The following is an 18,895-nucleotide window of genomic DNA, read 5'->3' on the forward strand; positions in this document are numbered from 1 at the left end:
CCACCAGCAGGCTGGGCAACCCCCCAGGTACCAGCCCACAAGCCCCCCTGCTCCCTCCCAGCTCTGAAAGCACACGTCGCCCATGCACCCACTCCTGGCTTCAGCTCCTGCCCCCTCCTCTCAGCACCAGACGGAACTGGTCTTATGGCTCCGAGTAGTGCAGGAGAAAGGGGAAGGAGCCTCAGAGCTCTTAATCCTGGGGACCTGGGAACGCAGTCCCTTCCATATCAAGAAGTTCAGATTGTCGTTAAGGTAGCAATGGGCTTTCAGAATCCTCATAGAGGAGTCCATCCATCAGACCTCTTAGACGGCAGAGTCCTAAATCTCCTTGGGTATCTGGTGCTCCCAATCTCGCATTACTCCAATATCCTACGTGCTCAAGCTCTCACAACACAAGGATCTGGGGGGGGGTGGAAGACATGGGACAGTGCAAAGAACAGGCACAACCGGCTGCCTGGAGCCTTGTGCTATATCCTCAGCTCTGCCACGGGGTTTGCTTTGTGACCTTGAGGGAGACCTTTACTTTCTCAGGGACCCTGATTCTTTACCTAAAATAGGATACCTGCCTCCCTCCCATGAAAGAAGCATTTAAATGACAGAAACAAAAAGTGGAGTTTCATTACCAGAGCACACTCCCTGCAGAGCAGATGGCGATGCGATGCCAGTTACAGCCACAAGTGGCATCCTCAGCTGGGAGGACCTGACCCCCAGGGAGCCTATCCTGTGCTATGACCAGGAGTGCTCCCCAAAGCCTGAAAAAGAGGGTTTTATTTTCCCCATTTTCCTGGCATTTCTCCTACTCCCTGGGGTCAGTAAGAGTCCTGGTGGTCTTGTTATCACCCACTACATTTTATTAACCTCTGACTACCACCCATCCAGCATGTGGGTGGACACCAATGGGGCTCTCCCTCCCTCTCACATGCAGACATGCACACTCGCCTCTGTGAGCAAGATAGAATACCCTCCCTGGGGAGCTGCTCGGACTGGCGTGCTGGAGAGAGCACCCACCACAGGGAGGATCCTGAGAGCCAGCTGAGAAATGCTACCTCTGTGTGGGAGAACGTGACAGGGTCAGAGGCAGCTCGGACCACCTGGAGGGAACCAGGCCCTTTTGCCCACCACAAATCTCTTTTAACAACAAACTTTGAGAACAGCCTGTTTTCCTAGTGCAGCTTCCTGCACAGTGTTTGCCTAATCTGTCTACCCCAAATCCTCTCCAAACATGAGGTTTCCTGCCCTGCACTGGTAATCAGCGAGCTCATTATCTGGGATTAGAGATGGAATGGCGTGGGGGGTGGGGTCCCTTTTAATTACAGGGGAAAAAATTAGCCCAACTCATGTCAGCAAGGCCACTGGGATTAGAATGAAGGCCAGGTCTGGATGCAGGTCAGTGGGGAGGCTCTTGACTATCTCTGGAGTCTGTGGAATGAGGGTGAAAGGGGGGCTCCCAGAGCTTCTCTCTTGGGGATGGGGGAGAAGGGTGCATTAGCGCATTAGAGAGAGAGGCAGAGAGACAGCACAGAGAAAGGGAGAGATGAAATGGACACTTAGAAACTGGAATTGACAAGAGAATGACAAGGAAGGAAGGAAGAGACCAGCAGGTGGGAGTTAAAAGGACATTGCTAGTGAAAACAGAGACAGACAGACACATATTCAGAGACCTCCCTTTCTCTCCCCACAGTCCCTATGGGCCAGCATTTCTGTCACTTTCTCTTTCAAGGGGAGGACAACAGGCAAGCAGAAGCAGCAGGCCTCCCCGCTGCCTTCCTCCTTTCCCTCTTTCCTCTCTCCTTCTAGGGTCTGGCACACTGACCCAGTTTTGCCACACACAGTGCAGGTGACCAATGCTTTTGGCCTAGCAGCAGACAAGGGTAAGGTGGGGAGCTTTCACCCCACCCTTGATTTTGAGTCTCCTCTGTGGCCTAAAGGTGGGGCTTTCTGCCAAACAGTCTTTGCCCTCTCTTCTGTGAGAAGAATCTCTTGGCTCAGAGAAGCATTTATTTATTAACTTATTCATTTATTCTTTCATTTTACCAATAAGGGGGGAGCATTATTATGGACCAGACCCATAGCTGATCTAAAGATTTTTATTAACCCAGTGGAAGGCAGATTGACCACTGGCTCTAGGTTTTAAGTGGTATTTGTCCCCTCACCTCTTTCCTCTCTTCTAACACATCATGTATATACTTAACTATCTTGGACATAGTCCAGGCCCTCAGAAGAACCCACTGGCTAACTCCTGCCCACAAAGACAAAGGATACGAGTACATAGTGCAAATACCTGAGAATACTTAAAGGCAACATAAAACAGTGCAAATGCATTGGTGCAAACATTATATTAGTGCATGATTATAATTATTTGTATGTATTTCTAGCCACTTTTCAAATAAGGAATTAGGAAACTTATAATAAAAGATTTGGCAAACATACATAATGAAAACTAGCATGGAACTAGAAAACCCAAGCCACAAAAAGGGAGTGGAAATAAATATGCTAACGTAAAGCTGATATAGGAACCATCACCCAGCATCAGATTTGGCATGAGTATCCTGGCAGCCAAATCAAAAAGGGAAATGGGATGAACTAGAAATCCTTACTCTCTGATAGAAGTATACCTATTTTTCAGCAGAGCCAATTCCCAGACGTTACATTCCATAAGTGATTTATCATGTGAGACCTTGTACAGAAACCAGGACAAAAGTTGGACATCAAAATCAGAAGCATCTTTTACATGGCAATTTCTTATAATAACTCAAGCTAAGATGCCAAGGCTGTGACATCCATGTAGCAATCAACATGCAATAAATTACTCTCTGGAGTAACCAACAATAAAAAGCAAGGAGATAAGGCCATTAAGGAGAGTGAAGCTTGATGATGAAGCTTTCGCGATCCAAGTTTGTGGCTTTCTGGAGCTCTAACTTGATTCAAGGATAGCCTGCAACTTTTGAAAGCAGCCCCTTGTGCTTGGCACTCTGCCAAAAGTTGAATAAAATGAACTATATAGATCCAGCCTCTACATCTGGGAATTTATCATTTTTGTTGGCACTTCATAGGAGCTCAGACAGCTGAATAAGACCATCAAAATGATAGCAAGATGATAAAGGCGAATGCATTTGGGGGAGACATGTGGCTTAATAAAAGCTTGCATAATCAAACCTACTCAGGTTCAAACCTCTGCCTGTCACTTACTGGCTATGTGGCCTAATGCAAGTTATTTAACCTCTCTGAGACCCACTTTCTTCACCAGTGAAATGGGTTTTGGGGGATTAACGCAGGTATTTTGTGTAAGGCACTTGGTGCCTTGTCCAACACTTAATATGAGCTCAGTAAGTGGTAACACACCATTCCAGGGTTGCCGAATAAGTCTAGATCCCTAGTGTGGGGAGAGGGACCAGGAGTGAGACAAAGAGGAAGAGCTCTCTGATCCTCCCCAGGGTGGCTGGGGACCCAGGGCTCCTTCTGAGAAATGCCCTCAAAACCATCAGCTGCTAATGCTTGGGACTGTCTGAGGCCAGTTCTGCAGATGTTCCAACCTAGGTAGCTTCTCAGGAGGCTCCAGAATTCTCCCTTTGCTCTGTTTCTGTCACGGCTTGACTGGGAAATCCCTGAGCCTGCTTCCTCGCTCCTGTTTTCTTTCCTCTTCGGAAATGCCCAGGACTTGGGTTTTGCTGCCTAAGGTCGTTGCTTAGGTCCACTTTTCCTTGCCCAGCCCCATAGTCTTCCCACACCCCGACCCTCGTTGCCCCTCCTCTGCTTGTCGGGAGGTTCGGGTGTCAGGTAGGATGACAGATGTTCACTCCTGCCTCTTCTTGAGGCATCCCTTGTCCAGATTGGATGTCAGCCAGCCCCAGGCAGCCTCCAGGCGACAACAAAAGGGGGTGAGGACAGGAAACCCTGTGATGTTCCCTATCCATCCCACCACACCTCCCCGACAGCTGGGACCCAGAAGTCCCTTGAGCCACAGAGCTGGGCGGGAAGGGAGAGGCAGATCCAGAGCATCCAGGTGTCGGGCCAGGGGCCAGTCACACACCAGGCCGGCCCTTCAGACACATCCCCTCGGCCTACACTCACCCCCTCTGCTTCTCTGCAGTTTCTCTGGTACTTTCCAGCTGACTGCCAAATTGTCAAAAGCTATGAGAGGCAAAGTGCTGTTCAGTTAATGATTCCAGTCCCTGGAGAGGAGAAGCGCTCTTTTAAAAGAAAAAAATACAGAGGAGTGGGGGTATGGGAGGGGCGGGAGAGGGGGGTGCTTTAGTACTTTACACAAAAGCTAAGCTGTAGCTCCTTCGAGCTCTTTTTAAGGAGCAGATTAGAAGTGGGTAGGTTTGCCCTGAGCAGCCTTCTCTCTGTGGGTAATAGACTGGAGCCTCCCCCTCACTTTCTTTTCTTCCCAAAGTAAAAAGGGTCTGAATCTGAATGCTGCCATCCTCTTGGCCCCGGTGGCCTCAGCCTTCTGTGTCCCCAGAGCAAGTCCAGTGCAGACCTTCACCAGACCATCCCTTCAGCCACTAAGAGGGGCTGTCAGCAAAAGCAGGCTGCAGACTCCCCAGTGCAAAGGGCCCCCGCTCCACGCCCCTGGTGCTCCCCCTTCTCTCCCTTCTCTCCCCTCCCTCTCCCACTCCTCCCCCTCCTTCTTCTCCTCCTTCCCCAGCTAGTTCCCCTGGAATGGACAGAGCGCAGAGGTGACCAGTTGCCCCGACGGGCCACTGAAGAATTTCCTCCCTGCTCAATTTCCCTCTGGATTGAAAGTAAACCCATCAAAACCCATTTGCCTCCATGCAGCCTTCCCAGTGTCCCAAACGCCTTCCCATTCCTTATCTAACTTGTTCCTGCCGCGGCCTGTCAGGTAGGCAGGGGTGTTCTTATCGGTTCTGCAGCGCAGGGAGGTGGGAGTTAACTCCCTCGGCTGAGTGGCCCCGAGTGGCCTCCACCCCGGGAAGTTAAGACATCAGCCCTCACTGGACAGTCCGCACCTGTAAGAAGGGAAGATTGAAGTGTGGGGCTCCAAAGATCTAGAAACCAAGCGGAAAACCTAGAGAGCAGCTGCGGAGACAGCCTGTGTGCCCTTTACCTTGCAGCATCACCAGTGTGACCCAGCTTTTGGGGGTTCTCGAGGCTCTTTTGTTCCACCTCATTCCTAGGATAGCTCCCTGCAGTCGTGGTCCCTATCCTCTGCTCACACCCTCTCACAGGGAAGGTTGTCGGCTGTAGGAACACCGCCGCCCCTCGGGTGCAGGGGTGTGCGGCTGAGCAAGGTCCAGGAGCACTGCGTCCAGGATCGTGGGAGCCCCGCGGGGGTCCTGGGGACGTGGGAGGTGGAGGAGCGGGAGCTGCACTCTGCTCACCATTGAGCCCGTTGGATATTCTGCCGGTGCTCAGAGAAAAGGCAGAGTTTGCCCCTCACAAGGCTTCTGCGTCCCTCCTCCCTCTCCAAGGAGATCCTGGCACCTGCTGTACTGTTGTACCCAGTCACCAGCAAGGTCTGCGTGCTGGCACTATGCCCGGCAGCTGTGGGGCGTGAGCCCAAGGAGGGGTGAGCATCGAGGAGAAGCAGGTGCCCAGCCAAAGAGAACAAGGTGACCGGGCAGGGTCTCAAGCTGTGATGCGGGGAGCAGAGGTAGAGTCAGTGGCAGACCAAGCAGACCGGGCAGTCCTTGCTCACCACCCCTTACCCACCCCACTTTGATTAGAATGATCTGGCCCCAGAAGAATAGCAATGAATTAATTAGGGGTGTGTTGTCACAGAGCAGCTCATTATTAAAGTCCCTCTCCTGGGAGGGGAGATGGGAAAAGGTGTGAAGAGGACAGCTATTGAAACAACGTCTTTGAAAAGAGCTAGACCCTCCTGCAGCTATCTGTTCTGCCCTTGGGCTCTGCCAGAAAGACGGACCCGAGCACACAGGGTACCCTGAGCCGCCCTGTGCTGGCTGCTCAAGACTTCAGGGTGGAGGCGTTCTGACCTCATTCCACTTCCTATGGCTGTTTCTCAGACCCCAGCTCTGACCTCATCTTCGTGACCTTAACCCCTGCTTTCCATCTGCCTTCAAGCCAGCACAGCCCCAGCTTAGTGGCCCTGGAGTTCTTCTCACGACAGCACCTTGATTGTTTAGTACTTTCCTCCTAAAAGCCCTTATAGGTCCAATGGGGGGGCAGAAAGATCATTTTTCAACAGAAGCATATGTGTGTAGTATGTTTCTATGTCAGTTCCAGAAGATTTGGTTGAGGGGCAGGGGGAATGGCAGAGCGAGATTCCTTCTTTCTCTACCCATTCTTTTCTAGAGATGGGAAAAGAGAGGCCTAGAAAAGCGACGGCCCATCAGGCTGGAGGTTCTGCTGCTTCCACTGACCAGCTGTGTGACCCTGAGAGATTATCTCACCCCTCTGTGCCTCAGTTTCCTCATTTATAACATGGGAATGCTGGGACACTTAGCACGATATCTAACAATAATAGGAGTCAAATAAATGTGAGCTGTGGCTATATCATTGAGTTCCTGCTGTATACATAGTAGTAACAAATGCAGTAGGGCTCTGAAGCTGTACAAAACAATATCTGTTTTCTAAGAACTTACCGTCTCTGGAAAGATTACCGCATGTGTTCACACATAACTATGCCAAGAGACATGCTAGGCGCTATAAGAATTCAAAGGAGGGATCAGGACAGGCTTCATGGAGGAGGTGGCATTTGGATTGGGTCTTGAAGGATGGTGAGGATCTCGGAGGTAGAATAAGTCGTCAAGCAAAGGCATAAAAACTTAGAGACATAATTGGCAAATAGTGAGAAGGCCATGTTTGCTAGATCCCTATGTGACAAACTGAGCAATGTGAACTTTTCTAAATGATCAGTGGGGGAAGTCAAAGTGTTTTGTGTGTGCGTGCGTGTGTGTGAGTGTGCATGCACGCATGGATGCATGCAACGATTTACCCTTTTTCACATTCCTGAAGTAGCGTATGTTCATTATTTTTAAAAATTAAGAACCTGAGATAAGCAAGAGAAAGAAAATTACAAACACCTGAAATTTAAGGATTTTGCATACAGAAAAGGCAAGATCAAATACGTGTTTTAAGAAGATTAATCTGGCAGTGTTTGGGAGGACAGATTAGAGCTGAAATATGCTGGAGGCAGGCAGATTTCTCAGGTTATTGCAGTAGCACAGATAAGAGGCAATAAAGACTCAGACCAAGCCCACGAGCAACAGGAGGAGAAATACAGACATGGATGTGGTTGCCTTTTTTTTTTTCTTTTTTCAGTTACCACGCATTTTCTGCACCGTGGTACACACATGCCACACGTGTTTTTTAAATGACTTTTCCTTTGAAAATCTCAGGGAGTCCCCTGCATTCAGGCACAGCCCAGGATCGGATTGCTGTGCACACAGATTTCAACCTCCCTTGTCATCCTTATGGCCTGAAATGCCATCCTCCGTGGTAATGAAAGCAAGAGATTACTTTTCCAGATTATAAAATGCAGGGCAGTTTTAGGCCATTGAGAAGAACAAGTTCATTAAAGAGGGTAATAACCCTCTTGAACACCCACCCTCTGCTCTTTTTCCAGGCTGCAGGTGGCTTTCTTTGTCACACTGAAGGAGACAGCTATATGATCTATTTTGTTCCCTAGAACTTATCTCCAGGGACACCCAGCAGGTTTTGGATGTAATTTTGAGTCCCAGTGCAGGCATTGTCCTCTTGTTTGACTTACGAAAAACTGAGGCCCCAGAGGGAGGCTGCATGAAAGACACAAAGGCCAGGCTTTGGAATCAGGCAGACCAGCTCTGAGCTTCCCTGGGCCACTTTCCAGCCGTGTGGCCCTGCTCTGGACACCTAACATTTCTGGGACATGGGGAGCCTATCCCATAGAGCATTCAAGATTATTCCTGTTGGTATCTCCAATCTTTTGCACACTGGTGGCCATGTTCAATAGATGATTAATAAGCACGTTGAACTAAATTGATAACGGGAGGGAAGTGGTTCAAAAGCCTGTGTAGACCCAGCCCCAGGGAGGGCAGGGTTCCTTTGCCTGCCCCTCCCAAGGAGTGTGACGGGGCCTTCCTCAGGTGGTTAACCTGTGTGTCACTGTGCCTGATTCTCACCACACCCTGGCCCTGAGCTAGGTGAGGAGGGCTGCACTGCCCCCCACAGGGACCCAAACGGTGCTTCTAAATCATTCACTCAATCGTGAAACAGCCAGGGCATCCCCAAGCAGGAATCTGTGTACGGTGCCTCGAGCCCCACATATCAGAGCTTCGGGTCAACAGAGATTCTGATGTGGCAGAGGCTGCTCATTATACTTTATTAATTCCGCCTCTCATCCCTCTGCGCTCCCCCCAACTCTATGCATGCTCCCTGTGAATTATTGCTTTGCCACTGCGTGATTTGATTTCATCTGAGGCTGCTTAATGCCTTGGCTGTCCCTTGCTGTGTTTATCTTGTTTCCCAAAACAATCAAGTGCTTCCTCCTCTCCTGGCAGCTTCATCCTGTTCCCGGTGCCTCCTGACCTGCCCAAGTCTTGAGCTGGAGCAACACTGAGAGATGGGGCAGGTCTGAGGCCAGCGCTATGCTCTGGAACTGCCTCACCCATGTAGTTCACCTGTGCAAGCTCCTGTCCCTTCCCGGGCCTTGGAGCTCAAGGCCCTCTCTGACAGAGGGAGACCCAAGAGCTGGATTCTTTTGCTTCTAGGTCTTGATGTCATTTTCCCCTGAGTTGTAAAGGGAGAGGCCTCTAGGCTGGGAGAGTTGATGCCCTCCTGAAGCACAGTTTATCATTAACCACAGGAAGGTGGGAAGCAGAGGCCACTCCTCTCAGGCCCCTGGGCAGCCGGGAACAGTGATTGCTTGGCCGTCCATCCCTGACTGAGGAGTAGCAAAGTAGCCACAATTTAATGGGGGGAGAGAACACCTCCCATTCCACCCAACCCCTCCAGCCTAACTCCTTTACCCATAGTAGGTGCTCAGTATTCACGCCATCCCTTATTCCCTATCATTATAAGACAGGCTCTTAAATCTCAGACTGTCCCAAGGTGCAGAAATTGAAGTCGAAAGATGTGCTTCCTCTTAGGATCCCCTCCCCATGTTTCAGGAGAAATCCTTTCATGGCTTGACCGTCTGAAGTCCAGGAGCCCATAGCCCCATGTACCCTCCTGCTAGCCCATCACCCCCAGTTTAATATTTAGGTCAGATTCCTAACAGGCACAGAAATAGAAGTAATTGTACATGGAAATGTCAATCTCCAGAGTCAAAGCCATGGTGATTGACTGACAACTCTCTAGGGACCAGTGTTGGAAGCATCTGTGTGTGGGTAAGGGAGGAGGCGGCCAGAATTCTCCAAGTTTAGCACATCTTAGAGACCTTCTTTTTCATGGACAGGCGGATCCTTGGCCTTGTCTTCCCTCTTCCTCTCCTCTCCTGGATCAGTGCAACCCACTAGCCAAGTTTGCAGGCTCCCGTGTCCCTCTCGTTAGCCAAGCATTTAGGGCCAGGCTCCCAGCTGTCCTCTGGGAGCCTCTGCCTGCTTGGTTATGACTCTGCATGGTTAGTTAACGTTTGCACAGCTCTGGGGGTTTGGGGGTCGAGCCAGAGGCTCCCTGGACATTGCTGCTGCTTCTGTGTGTGTGCATGTGTGTGTGCAGGAGAGAGGCAAGAAGAATCTCAGAGACTGGACTTACTGAAGACTTCAATCTATAAATAATTTGGGTCATGAAGCTGTACAAAAATAAACTTCAGCATGAATCTTTTCTCTCCCAGCACTAAATGCACAGCTGTGGACACACTTGCTCATTAACTCACTCCTGAGTTCAGTCTGGGCAGGGCCAGGCTTCCTCCACCTCACCCTCTTTAAAGGTCTAACTGTGCACATGCATGCACACACATATGTACACACACTTGTGCACACACATATGCGCATGTACACATGTGAACACACATATGCACACACATTTATATATCATGCAAGTCCAGAGTCCTGAGGCAGAGATACAATTGTCAGAAAGGACCCTTCCAAAATGAGTTTTAGGACCTAAGGTGACAAGACCTCCTGAAATTGTTGAGTCCTCGGTGGCTGCGTGTCAGGTCTGCAATACCCCATTTCCAAGAAGTCTGGGCTCAAACATGACAATAACTTTCATACTTACATCACACTTTAAATTTTCCAAAGAAGTCACACATTTCTGCATCTGCTTTTCAGTTGAGGTGTCACCTCCTCCAGGAAGCCTCCCCTCATGGCTCCCTCAGTCTGGGTGAGGTACAATCCTGCCCCCCGCTGGCCTCCCTGGGCTCCCCATGTGTTTGTGAAGACTGGTGGGATTGTCCATTTCCCTGTTCCTTGGACTTCCTAAGAAGATCCTTCTCACAGTGTCCCCAGCTGTTAGCACAGGCTTGGCTCATGGTAGGCATGTACTAAATGCATGTGGGACGATCCTGAAATTCATAGCTAATAACTCATTTCATTCTCATGGCATCTTTTTGGGGCTAGTAAGGACAGGAATTACCACTCTTATTTGGCAGCAATGGAAACTATTTCACAAGCAAGTGAAGTGAGTTGCCTGAAGTCACATAGCCAATTAATGAGAAAATCTGGATTAGATTCCAGCCCTCCAGACAGGAACCAGTGCCCCCCACTGTGTGGGGATGCCTCTCACACCAATCTGTTTCCTACTGAGAGGCCCAAGAAGAGAATTCCCAATTCTATCGCTCATCAGCTGATCTTGAAAAAAAATTACTATGACTATTACTACTACTAATAAAGTGATATTAGAGTGCCAAATCCCTAGCAAAGGCACCATAATTTAGGACCAACTAGAGAAGAAATTGATGCACAAGAGAAAGAGTTTGGAGGGGCCTGCCAGTAAGCTAGTTAATTGGATATGCTGATTTGAATTGGACGTTCAAGTAAAGAGGCTGTCATTAATTTCTGCTCAGACCTAGCTGTGATTTAAAGGAAAGCTACTAATAGGATTACTATTCATTCTTGTTTCAAAGAGGCCCCTCCCATCTGGAGAAAGGACAGTAAATCTCCCCTGGATTTCACCAGCCCCAAAGCCAGTCCTGAGAAACTGACTTTTTTGGCCACCAACCAAGATCCCCCAAAATTGGGCTTTAAGTTTATCGTTGCCTCCAGAAAAGAGGTGACTGTCCACTTCGGCCTTGGGGTCTGAAGGAGGAAGGGCGGGTAAGGAGAGACTTTGGACTTTCACTGAACTCTGTTTTCAGTTTAAATGAGCAGCTGTAGTCACCCATTAATATCGTTCTTACATGAGTCACAGGTTAGTGTGGGGATGAACTCCCTATCTGCCACCCTTGGCGGTGCTGCGTGGTCTTGGGAAAGTCACCTACCTCTCCCATGCCTTACATTTCCTCTCCGCAAAGTGGAAATAAGTATTTACCTAGGGTGCTTGTAAGGACTAAATGAGTAGTTTTTGCAAAGTACTTTCAACAGCGCCCAGCGCATTGTAAAAGGGATAGAGTGGTAGCTGTTATAAGATTCTTATTATATTATATATTATAAATATTATATATTAAATTGTAATAATACTAAACTATATTATAAATATTTTTTTTTAATTATAAAATTCTTGCCCTACCCAGTTTGGCTCAGTGGTTAGAGCGTCAGTGTGCAGACTGAAGGGTCCCGGGTTCGATTCTGGACAAGAGCACATACCTGGGTTGCAGGCTCGATCCCCAGTCCCGGTCGGGGCACATGCGGGAGGCAACCAATCTATGCATTTCTTTCACATCGAAGTTTCTATCTCTCTCTCTCTATCTCCCTTCCACTCTCTCTGAAAAGCAATGGGAAAAAAATCCCCCTATGGGGATTAAAAAAAAAAAAAGGAAAAAAATTATAAAATTCTTTAGGAGAACAGGGCCCTTCCTTTGAAAATTCACCATCCTCCCACCTCCAGGCAGGGCCACATTTATCCATGAACCAAAAGAGGTTATCCTGGGTTCAAAACCCTCCTGAGAGGCAGTGACAGCTTCCTGTGGCCATTCATTCTGGTCAGGGCTCCCCACGACAGGAATTCTCATGGGGGCTAGAAGAAATCTCCTTGTGCAACAGTTCAGGCACATTTTCCGGTCTCAGTAAAGACTGTCACCCTCCACTGTAGCACACTTGTCCTTCTCATCCCAATGCTGAGTTTTGCCCAAGCAAAGTGGACAGCTTCTGCATGTCCATGAGGCCGGCCCTCCCAGGAGAGGAGGACCCCACCTAGAAAGACACCCTCAAGCGACTCGCCTCCACCCGCCTGCGTCGCCACCCTCCTCTGCCCACCTCCTCTCTCTTCCCCTTGGTCGGATGTGGAGGCCTGTGCGGCTTGGTCTGAAGATGCCCTTCTCATGGGCTGGATTCATGGCCTATTTAGTTTAATATTGTCCTCCTGGTCATTGAAAACTGGCCCTGGGGACACAAGCTTAAAAGCCGAATAGAACTTTCATTCTGTGGGACACCACAGAATAGACTCAATCAGTTGGATTTTAAAATCCCACTTTTGTTTGGGACTCCCTGACTGTCCCTTCACTACTACCCTGGGTCTGGCAGGGATGGGGGACAACTCTGAAGCTCAAACCTTCCTATCCAAGACAGAAAAATCTGGGCAGTCATGTGCTTGAACCCTCCATGTCCACTAGGAAGACCCTCCTCTCTAGCCCCTAGTCCCCATCAGCCTTGGGCTTCTCCTGGACCACACTGGCTCAGTGCCACCGAGATAGCTGTGTCCCTTGAACGGAAGCGCTTGGATGAGATGCTCTCCAAAGCCCTTGTAGCTCAGCAGTATTTACAAGTCTGTGATTCCCCGGTGACAGGCACTGAGCCACTGCTTCCTCCTGTTACTCAGAGGGGAAAACTGAGGCTCAGAGAGACCAAGTAACTGACCTGAAAGTATATATACCCTTAAGCAGAAATCAAGCCCAGGCAAGAACAGAGTCAGACCAGAAACCAGAAACCCTGAACCGCAGACCTGTGCTCTGCCCACTTTGGTGTGTTGCCAGAGGGAGCAAAGGGAATCAGGGAGGGGAAAGACCTTGGCTGCCCAAATGGCCTCTCCTGCCTTCTGCCTGCCGGCCCCTGTCCCTACCTCATTTTCTTTGACCCCCTGTCCTCCTGGCCCCACTTTCCATCTTCTCTGCCCTCCTGAAGGTTTCAGGGAGGGTACATGAGCTGGAGGCAGATAGCATGGAGTGAGAGGAAGTGGAGGGGCTCAGACTTCCTGGGCAGTCCTGCTCTTCTCTCCAGGGATTTAGACTGAATGAAATAGGATAGCTTAGTTCAGGTTCAATTCCAAGAACATTTTCTGTTCTGGTTTGGTTTTAGCTCTGATGTTTGAGGGTTATGGAGATTTGATTCTGGCTTTAACTGGTTTATTAAAAGATTGGGGTTGCAGATGGAAATAAAAAGCAAAACAATACAAATCTGCTTAGGTCTCTGATTCAGTAAAAGGTGATTGGCTGGGATTGGTCCTAACAGGATGCAGCAGAGGATGTGATGAAAAGTTGTCTGGCTCAATCCCAGCTCCAACCTGACCATGGGTACCATCTAGTCCCAGAGACCAGAGGAGGGAGGGCCAGATCTGTGGTGTTCCTCCTTCTGACTTTGTGTCCAGGCCTTGCTGGGGATCCGGGAAAGTGCCCAGGCTTGTGGGGAGGGAGGCTGCTCTATTTGGCAGAGGGTTAACTGGCCTCCCTGGGCAGAGAGATCCTGGACCAGGCCTGAAGGAGGGGCAGCTTCTGCAGCTCTTGGGGCTGAGCCAGAGCCTTGAGGATACTTAAGTCTCACAGGAGAGGAGCAGTTGTCACAGGGAAGGTGGTGAGAGTCACTGGGACGCTCCCCATTCAGAGGAAGAATGGAGCCTGAATTTCCCATTGTCTGGAGACAGAAAGCTGAGGCCAAACCAACCAGAAGTCGTAACTATCGCATCTCCCCTCTTCCTCTGGCAATAACCCGAGAACTTTTATGACTAGAAGTCACTACACTTCTGGAAGGATGCACGGAAATTTGGTATCTAAGAGAGAAAATGCTGCTTTAAATGATAAGGAGAACCAATCTAATGGGGGGTGTTTTCCCAGATAAAGACCCTGGCTCTTCACTCCTTGAGTCCATAACTGGATCTGCTCAAGGCGGAGGTACTCAGAGTGGGGTGCAATTAGTGTGGTGGAGAGATTGGGAAGGCTTCATGGAGGAGGTGGGGCTTGAGCTAGAGGGGTTTCCATGAATAGAGGACAAATAAATGAGCCACCGGATACGGAGTGTGGTCAACAGTCAGATGCTATGTTGGGAACAGGAAACCTGGGGGTGGGGGCACATTCAAACCAAGGACTCCCAGCCACCAACTTTTGGATGACTTTGAGGACCTCTCCCCACCGAGTCTCAGTATTCTATACATCGTATATTGCTTAGACTTAGATGAATGCTTCTCAAACCCCCCCGGATCAGCAGCATCCACATCACCTGGGAATTTATTACAGATGAAAATTCTCAGGATTTATCCCCACCAAATCAGGAACTCTGGGTGCAGGCCCAGCCATGCATTTTACCAACCCCCCCTGGTGATCCTGAGGGTGTGAGGACAACTTGGCTACATCGGTGCTTCTAGACTCTGGCTGCTCATTAGATTCACCTGGGAAGCTTTGACACCCACAAAAAAAGGCCTCGGCCCCACCCACAGAGATCCTGATGACTGGACCCAACCCTGACATCCATATTTTTTAAAACTCCCCGGATGACTTTAATGTGCAGCCAGGGCTAAGGAGCACTGGACTTGGTGCCATCCAAGTCCTTGCTGACTTACTACCCCGGGATGGGCTCTGAGAGCCTGAGCTGGGATTCCTGGCTCACCAGATCTCACCAAGTGGATTTGCAGACATTCAAGGGATATGTTAGGGAGCAGAAAGACCTTCCTGAGATCTGAAGATCTTGAAGTTCTTGATGACCATCTTTTTGATGGCTTGTGTGGTCGCCCCACCATTCCCTTCTCCCTTACTTACCTGAGGCAGAAACCCTATACAGATGTTCACCCTCTCACTCCAAACACAAATAAGTGTACATAAGCACACACTCACTTGCACACACCCCCGTTACACTGTGTTATAAATGTATGTAGACACACACAAGAATGACCACATAGGAATATTCAAAATCACACCTAAGGGCTTATTATACACACACAAATAAACCCACCATTAGAAATCCCAGACTCAGTACACACAGGCCACTTAGGAAAGAATTCTTCTTGGTGGAACTGGTCTATTTGAGCCAAGGGGCGCCTCTGTCTTCCCTGCAGCCCAGCCTGGTTCAGGGTAGCAATTGGTGGTGGGGGGATCATCTTCTGTTAAGCTCCCTGTTCTAGGCTGAGGCTTGTAACCCACAGGAGACTGTAGAGTGCAGATGCTGAGGATGCCCTTGTTTCTTCTGCAGATTCGAGCTGATGGTCCCCCCCACGGCGGGGTCCAGTATGAGATGGTCTCTGTGCTCAAGGACGGGAGCCCCATCCTCCGGGACATGGCCTTCTCCATCGATCAGCGCTACCTGTATGTTATGTCAGAGAGACAGGTAAGTGCCGGCACCTATCCCTCCTTTCCAAAGCCCAGGAGGAGCTGATAACCTGTGACCTTTATTCAGAGCTGTTCCATCTAACAGGAGAGACTTCTGGGCTTGCTGCTCAGGGGCCTGGCAGAGGCAAAGTCCTTGGAGGCTTTTGCAGGGAGCCAAAGAGAAGCATCGGGGGCCAGCCGCTTCCCGCAGGCTTCTCTCTAGGCCACAGCCCCCTGTCTCCGCACGTGATGAACAGCCCTGCAAGAACAGGCCAGACTGCGTGGAGCAGCTTGGTGTGATTAGGAGCTAGATTTACTGCTCCCGGGCCCACAGAGTCTGCTGCTCGAGGGAACCAAAGAGGTGTAAATAATCCAGGCCTCTGGGCTGGGCCCAATCCTGGGAGAGACAGACCCAAGAGAGGGCCTCCCCCCAGAGATAAAAATCTTGGCCTGCGTCTTAGGCTGAGGCAGGGTAGAAGCTGGCCAGCTCTGAGGAGCTGAAGCCCTGCCTGCAGAGCTGGGGAGCCCTGAAAAGTAGACTTCTACCCTCTGCTGGGTAACTGCTGACCAGCTTCCCCAGCCTCTGAGATGGAGTGTTATTTCCCTGGATTGTATCTGCTCTAAATATGTGTGAGCAGAGAGAAGGCGAGTGCAGGGAGAGCCACGGTGAAGGGCAAGAGAAGCAGGGAAGCCGGGAGATTGTCCAAATCAATGGAGATGCGGAAAGCAAAGGCCTCAGGAAAGGCTGTTTTCTTCCATTCATTCAGTAAGTGGGTCAGCGGTTGTTCAGCAGAAGTGGTGGTCTTGACACTGACTTGAACAGGGTAAGCAAGATAAAGGCCAAAGATGGAGCAAAAGGACTGTGACTCTGTCTTGGTGCTGAGGACAATGACGTAGACTAGACCGGGATGCTGGGCTAGAGAGGTCCAGCAAGCTTTCACAAGGTGCTTTCTAGCTCATGTGTCATTCTCAGAATACTCTGCCAAGATCCCAGGTGTCCTTGATCAGTGTCACCCCGAGTTCTCTTTCCCTCCTTCCTTTCTGAATGTAAGAATCCTGACTCCAGGAATGATGGATGAGTGGAGGGAAGAAGACAGAAGCGAATGGGCACACGACAGCGTGAGGGAAGCAGCGATGCAGCTCTAAGTTGAAAATTACTTCTGGAGAATAGATGACACAAATCATATGCTAATTACATGCAAATTACATCCAGATCCTCTTGAACCCACCTGTCTTCTTACCTCCTTTCATGTGGCCCCTGCAGTTGAGGCATAAACAGGTCCAGATGGGAACCTGGTGGAGCTGGAGGAGGCTTTGCTTGACCTACAGTGGGAAAGACAGTCTTGGAAGTACACAATGACCTATCGTTCCAATGAAACAGTTGGCGAGCCCTAAAAACACCCCTTTACTGGGAATATGTTTATTAGGAACAGTGTCCTGGGAAAACATCAAAAGGAATGGGACTCGGTCGCTACCCTGAAGTTGCTTACAGTCTAACAAGGGAAAGATACATACCTAGAAACCTATACCATCAGACTTAAGTCTGTAAATGCTCTGTCTTTTCTTCCTATTTTTTTCTTATAGACAAAATTTTATTTCTTAAACAAAAAAGGTAGATACTCACTATACAAATTTAAACAATATATATGGAAAACAAGATAATAAGTCCCCAAACCCACTACCTAAAAGATAACGCCTTGTTGACATTTGGTGAACACCATTCCAGACACTTCTACAAGAATACGTACAGAGAGAGGGATGGATGGGTAGGCGACAACCTGGATGGGTGGATGCGAGGATGGGCTGAGGGGTCAAACAGACCCACATTGTACATGATATTTTTAAAAGACATTATGTATTGCTAAGGACCAGGCAGGTAAGCCTGGGTAAAAGCACTTTTTCTTGGGTTCTCTGAGCCCAGTGAAGAGGAGAAACAGAAACAGCAAGTAGAAGTGACCAATGAGACCTTAGTCAAGGCACGCATTTTTGGGTTGTGTATCTTTATCTCAAATGGGATGCTTTTGAAATTGCATTCCAAATGTGGCCAAAGAAGAGGGCTTAGGCCAGGAATGGGGGCTGATGAGTGGCCTTTAGGGAATTTAATGACCTCTTGAGACCATATCTGGTGTCACCTCTGAGAGCATCAGCCCTGGCTGACCCATGTCCACGTCGCTTATTTCTAAATGTCCTCTCCTTCAGCCTCAGCTGCCAGCTCTTGTTATAGTCTGCACCGGACAGAGGGGTTCAGTAGTGCCAGTCACGCTGAGCAGATATAGGAAGAATTTGGGTTGAGCGCCATGGGGCTGTCTCTAGTAGGTGACATATACCAGGTGGAGCTATGAGCAGCAGGCAGAGTCCAAGGGGGATTTGTGGTGGAGCTCTGAGGCCTGTCACCTGGAGAGCTGTAAATCATGTAGAAATAGGTAGCCAGGTGATTCACCAGGGGCTGGGGCCAGGGAGGAGTGCCAAGAACAGCTCAGGAGGCCCATCAGTCTGAATCTGGGCAGCTATGAGCACAGAGTGTTCACAGACAGCTCAGACCTCTTAAGGAAATTCTTTAATGTATGTCAACAGAGCAACCAATGAAAATGCAAACGACTTGGGTTCTAGTCCAACGTTTGCCATAACGGGAGGTATGACCCTCTCACAGCTTCCATTGCCTCCCCTATAAAATAAAGGAATGACATCAGATAAGAAGGTTATCTCTGAAGTCCGAAGCTCCAATAGGATCCTATCTCAACATTTTATAGCTGGGTGGCCTTTGACAAGTCGCTTCACCTCGCACGGGTCAACGTGAGGCTCAGCAGAGGCCACAGATGGGAACTTGGTTTACTCTGCCTCAAGCGCCTCACAGATAGTCGACGTGAAGATTTTATATGGCCCTTTCCAGCTCTCAGGCTTTCTGTCCCATGACTCAGGAGGGTAGTGACAATGAGTGTGTTTAGAAGGAAGTAAAGTGGCCAGTGGCACACCCAGGAGGCCTCAAGCTGAGCCTGGAGGCCCGTGTTCTAGTCTTGGTCCCACTTCTAACAAGCTGGGTGGCCTGGACCCTTAACTTTGCAAGGACTCTCTTTCCCCACCTGTAAAGATAGAATAAATTCAACTCTCCAGTCTCTTTCAGACCTTAGAGGCTTGTCTAAGGTCTTGGCACTGGGACTCTTCTCTCCAGAAGACACCACCAAAAGCACAGTAGACAGGCTTCAAAGTTTGCAGGCCCCGTGTATCATAGGACTGCTTCCCCGAAGGGGAATACTGCAGAAGGCAGCAATGCTGGCTATTGTGGATCGATGTATCTGTTTTGAGGCAGTGACTTAAGGCTTTGGAGTTCTCTAAATGACCTTATAAGATATCATGGGAATGGGCCTTCCCGTCACTTCACTT

The 18,895-nt window shown here is 49.4% G+C and overlaps 1 protein-coding gene across 1 annotated transcript in view; it reads left to right on the forward strand.

Moving 5' to 3' along the window:
* Window positions 1–18,895, forward strand: part of PLXNA2 (plexin A2) — a 196,859-nt gene that overhangs the window by 77,450 nt on the left and 100,514 nt on the right. The window contains exon 4 of the mRNA XM_087827861.1: window positions 15,399–15,533. Coding sequence (XP_087683987.1) covers window positions 15,399–15,533 — 135 coding nt within the window. The remainder of the gene's footprint in view (window positions 1–15,398; window positions 15,534–18,895) is intronic.

The sequence above is a fragment of the Miniopterus natalensis genome, chromosome 19 (genome assembly GCF_054644295.1).
Source record: "Miniopterus natalensis isolate mMinNat1 chromosome 19, mMinNat1.hap1, whole genome shotgun sequence".
NCBI classification, from domain to species: domain Eukaryota; kingdom Metazoa; phylum Chordata; class Mammalia; order Chiroptera; family Miniopteridae; genus Miniopterus; species Miniopterus natalensis.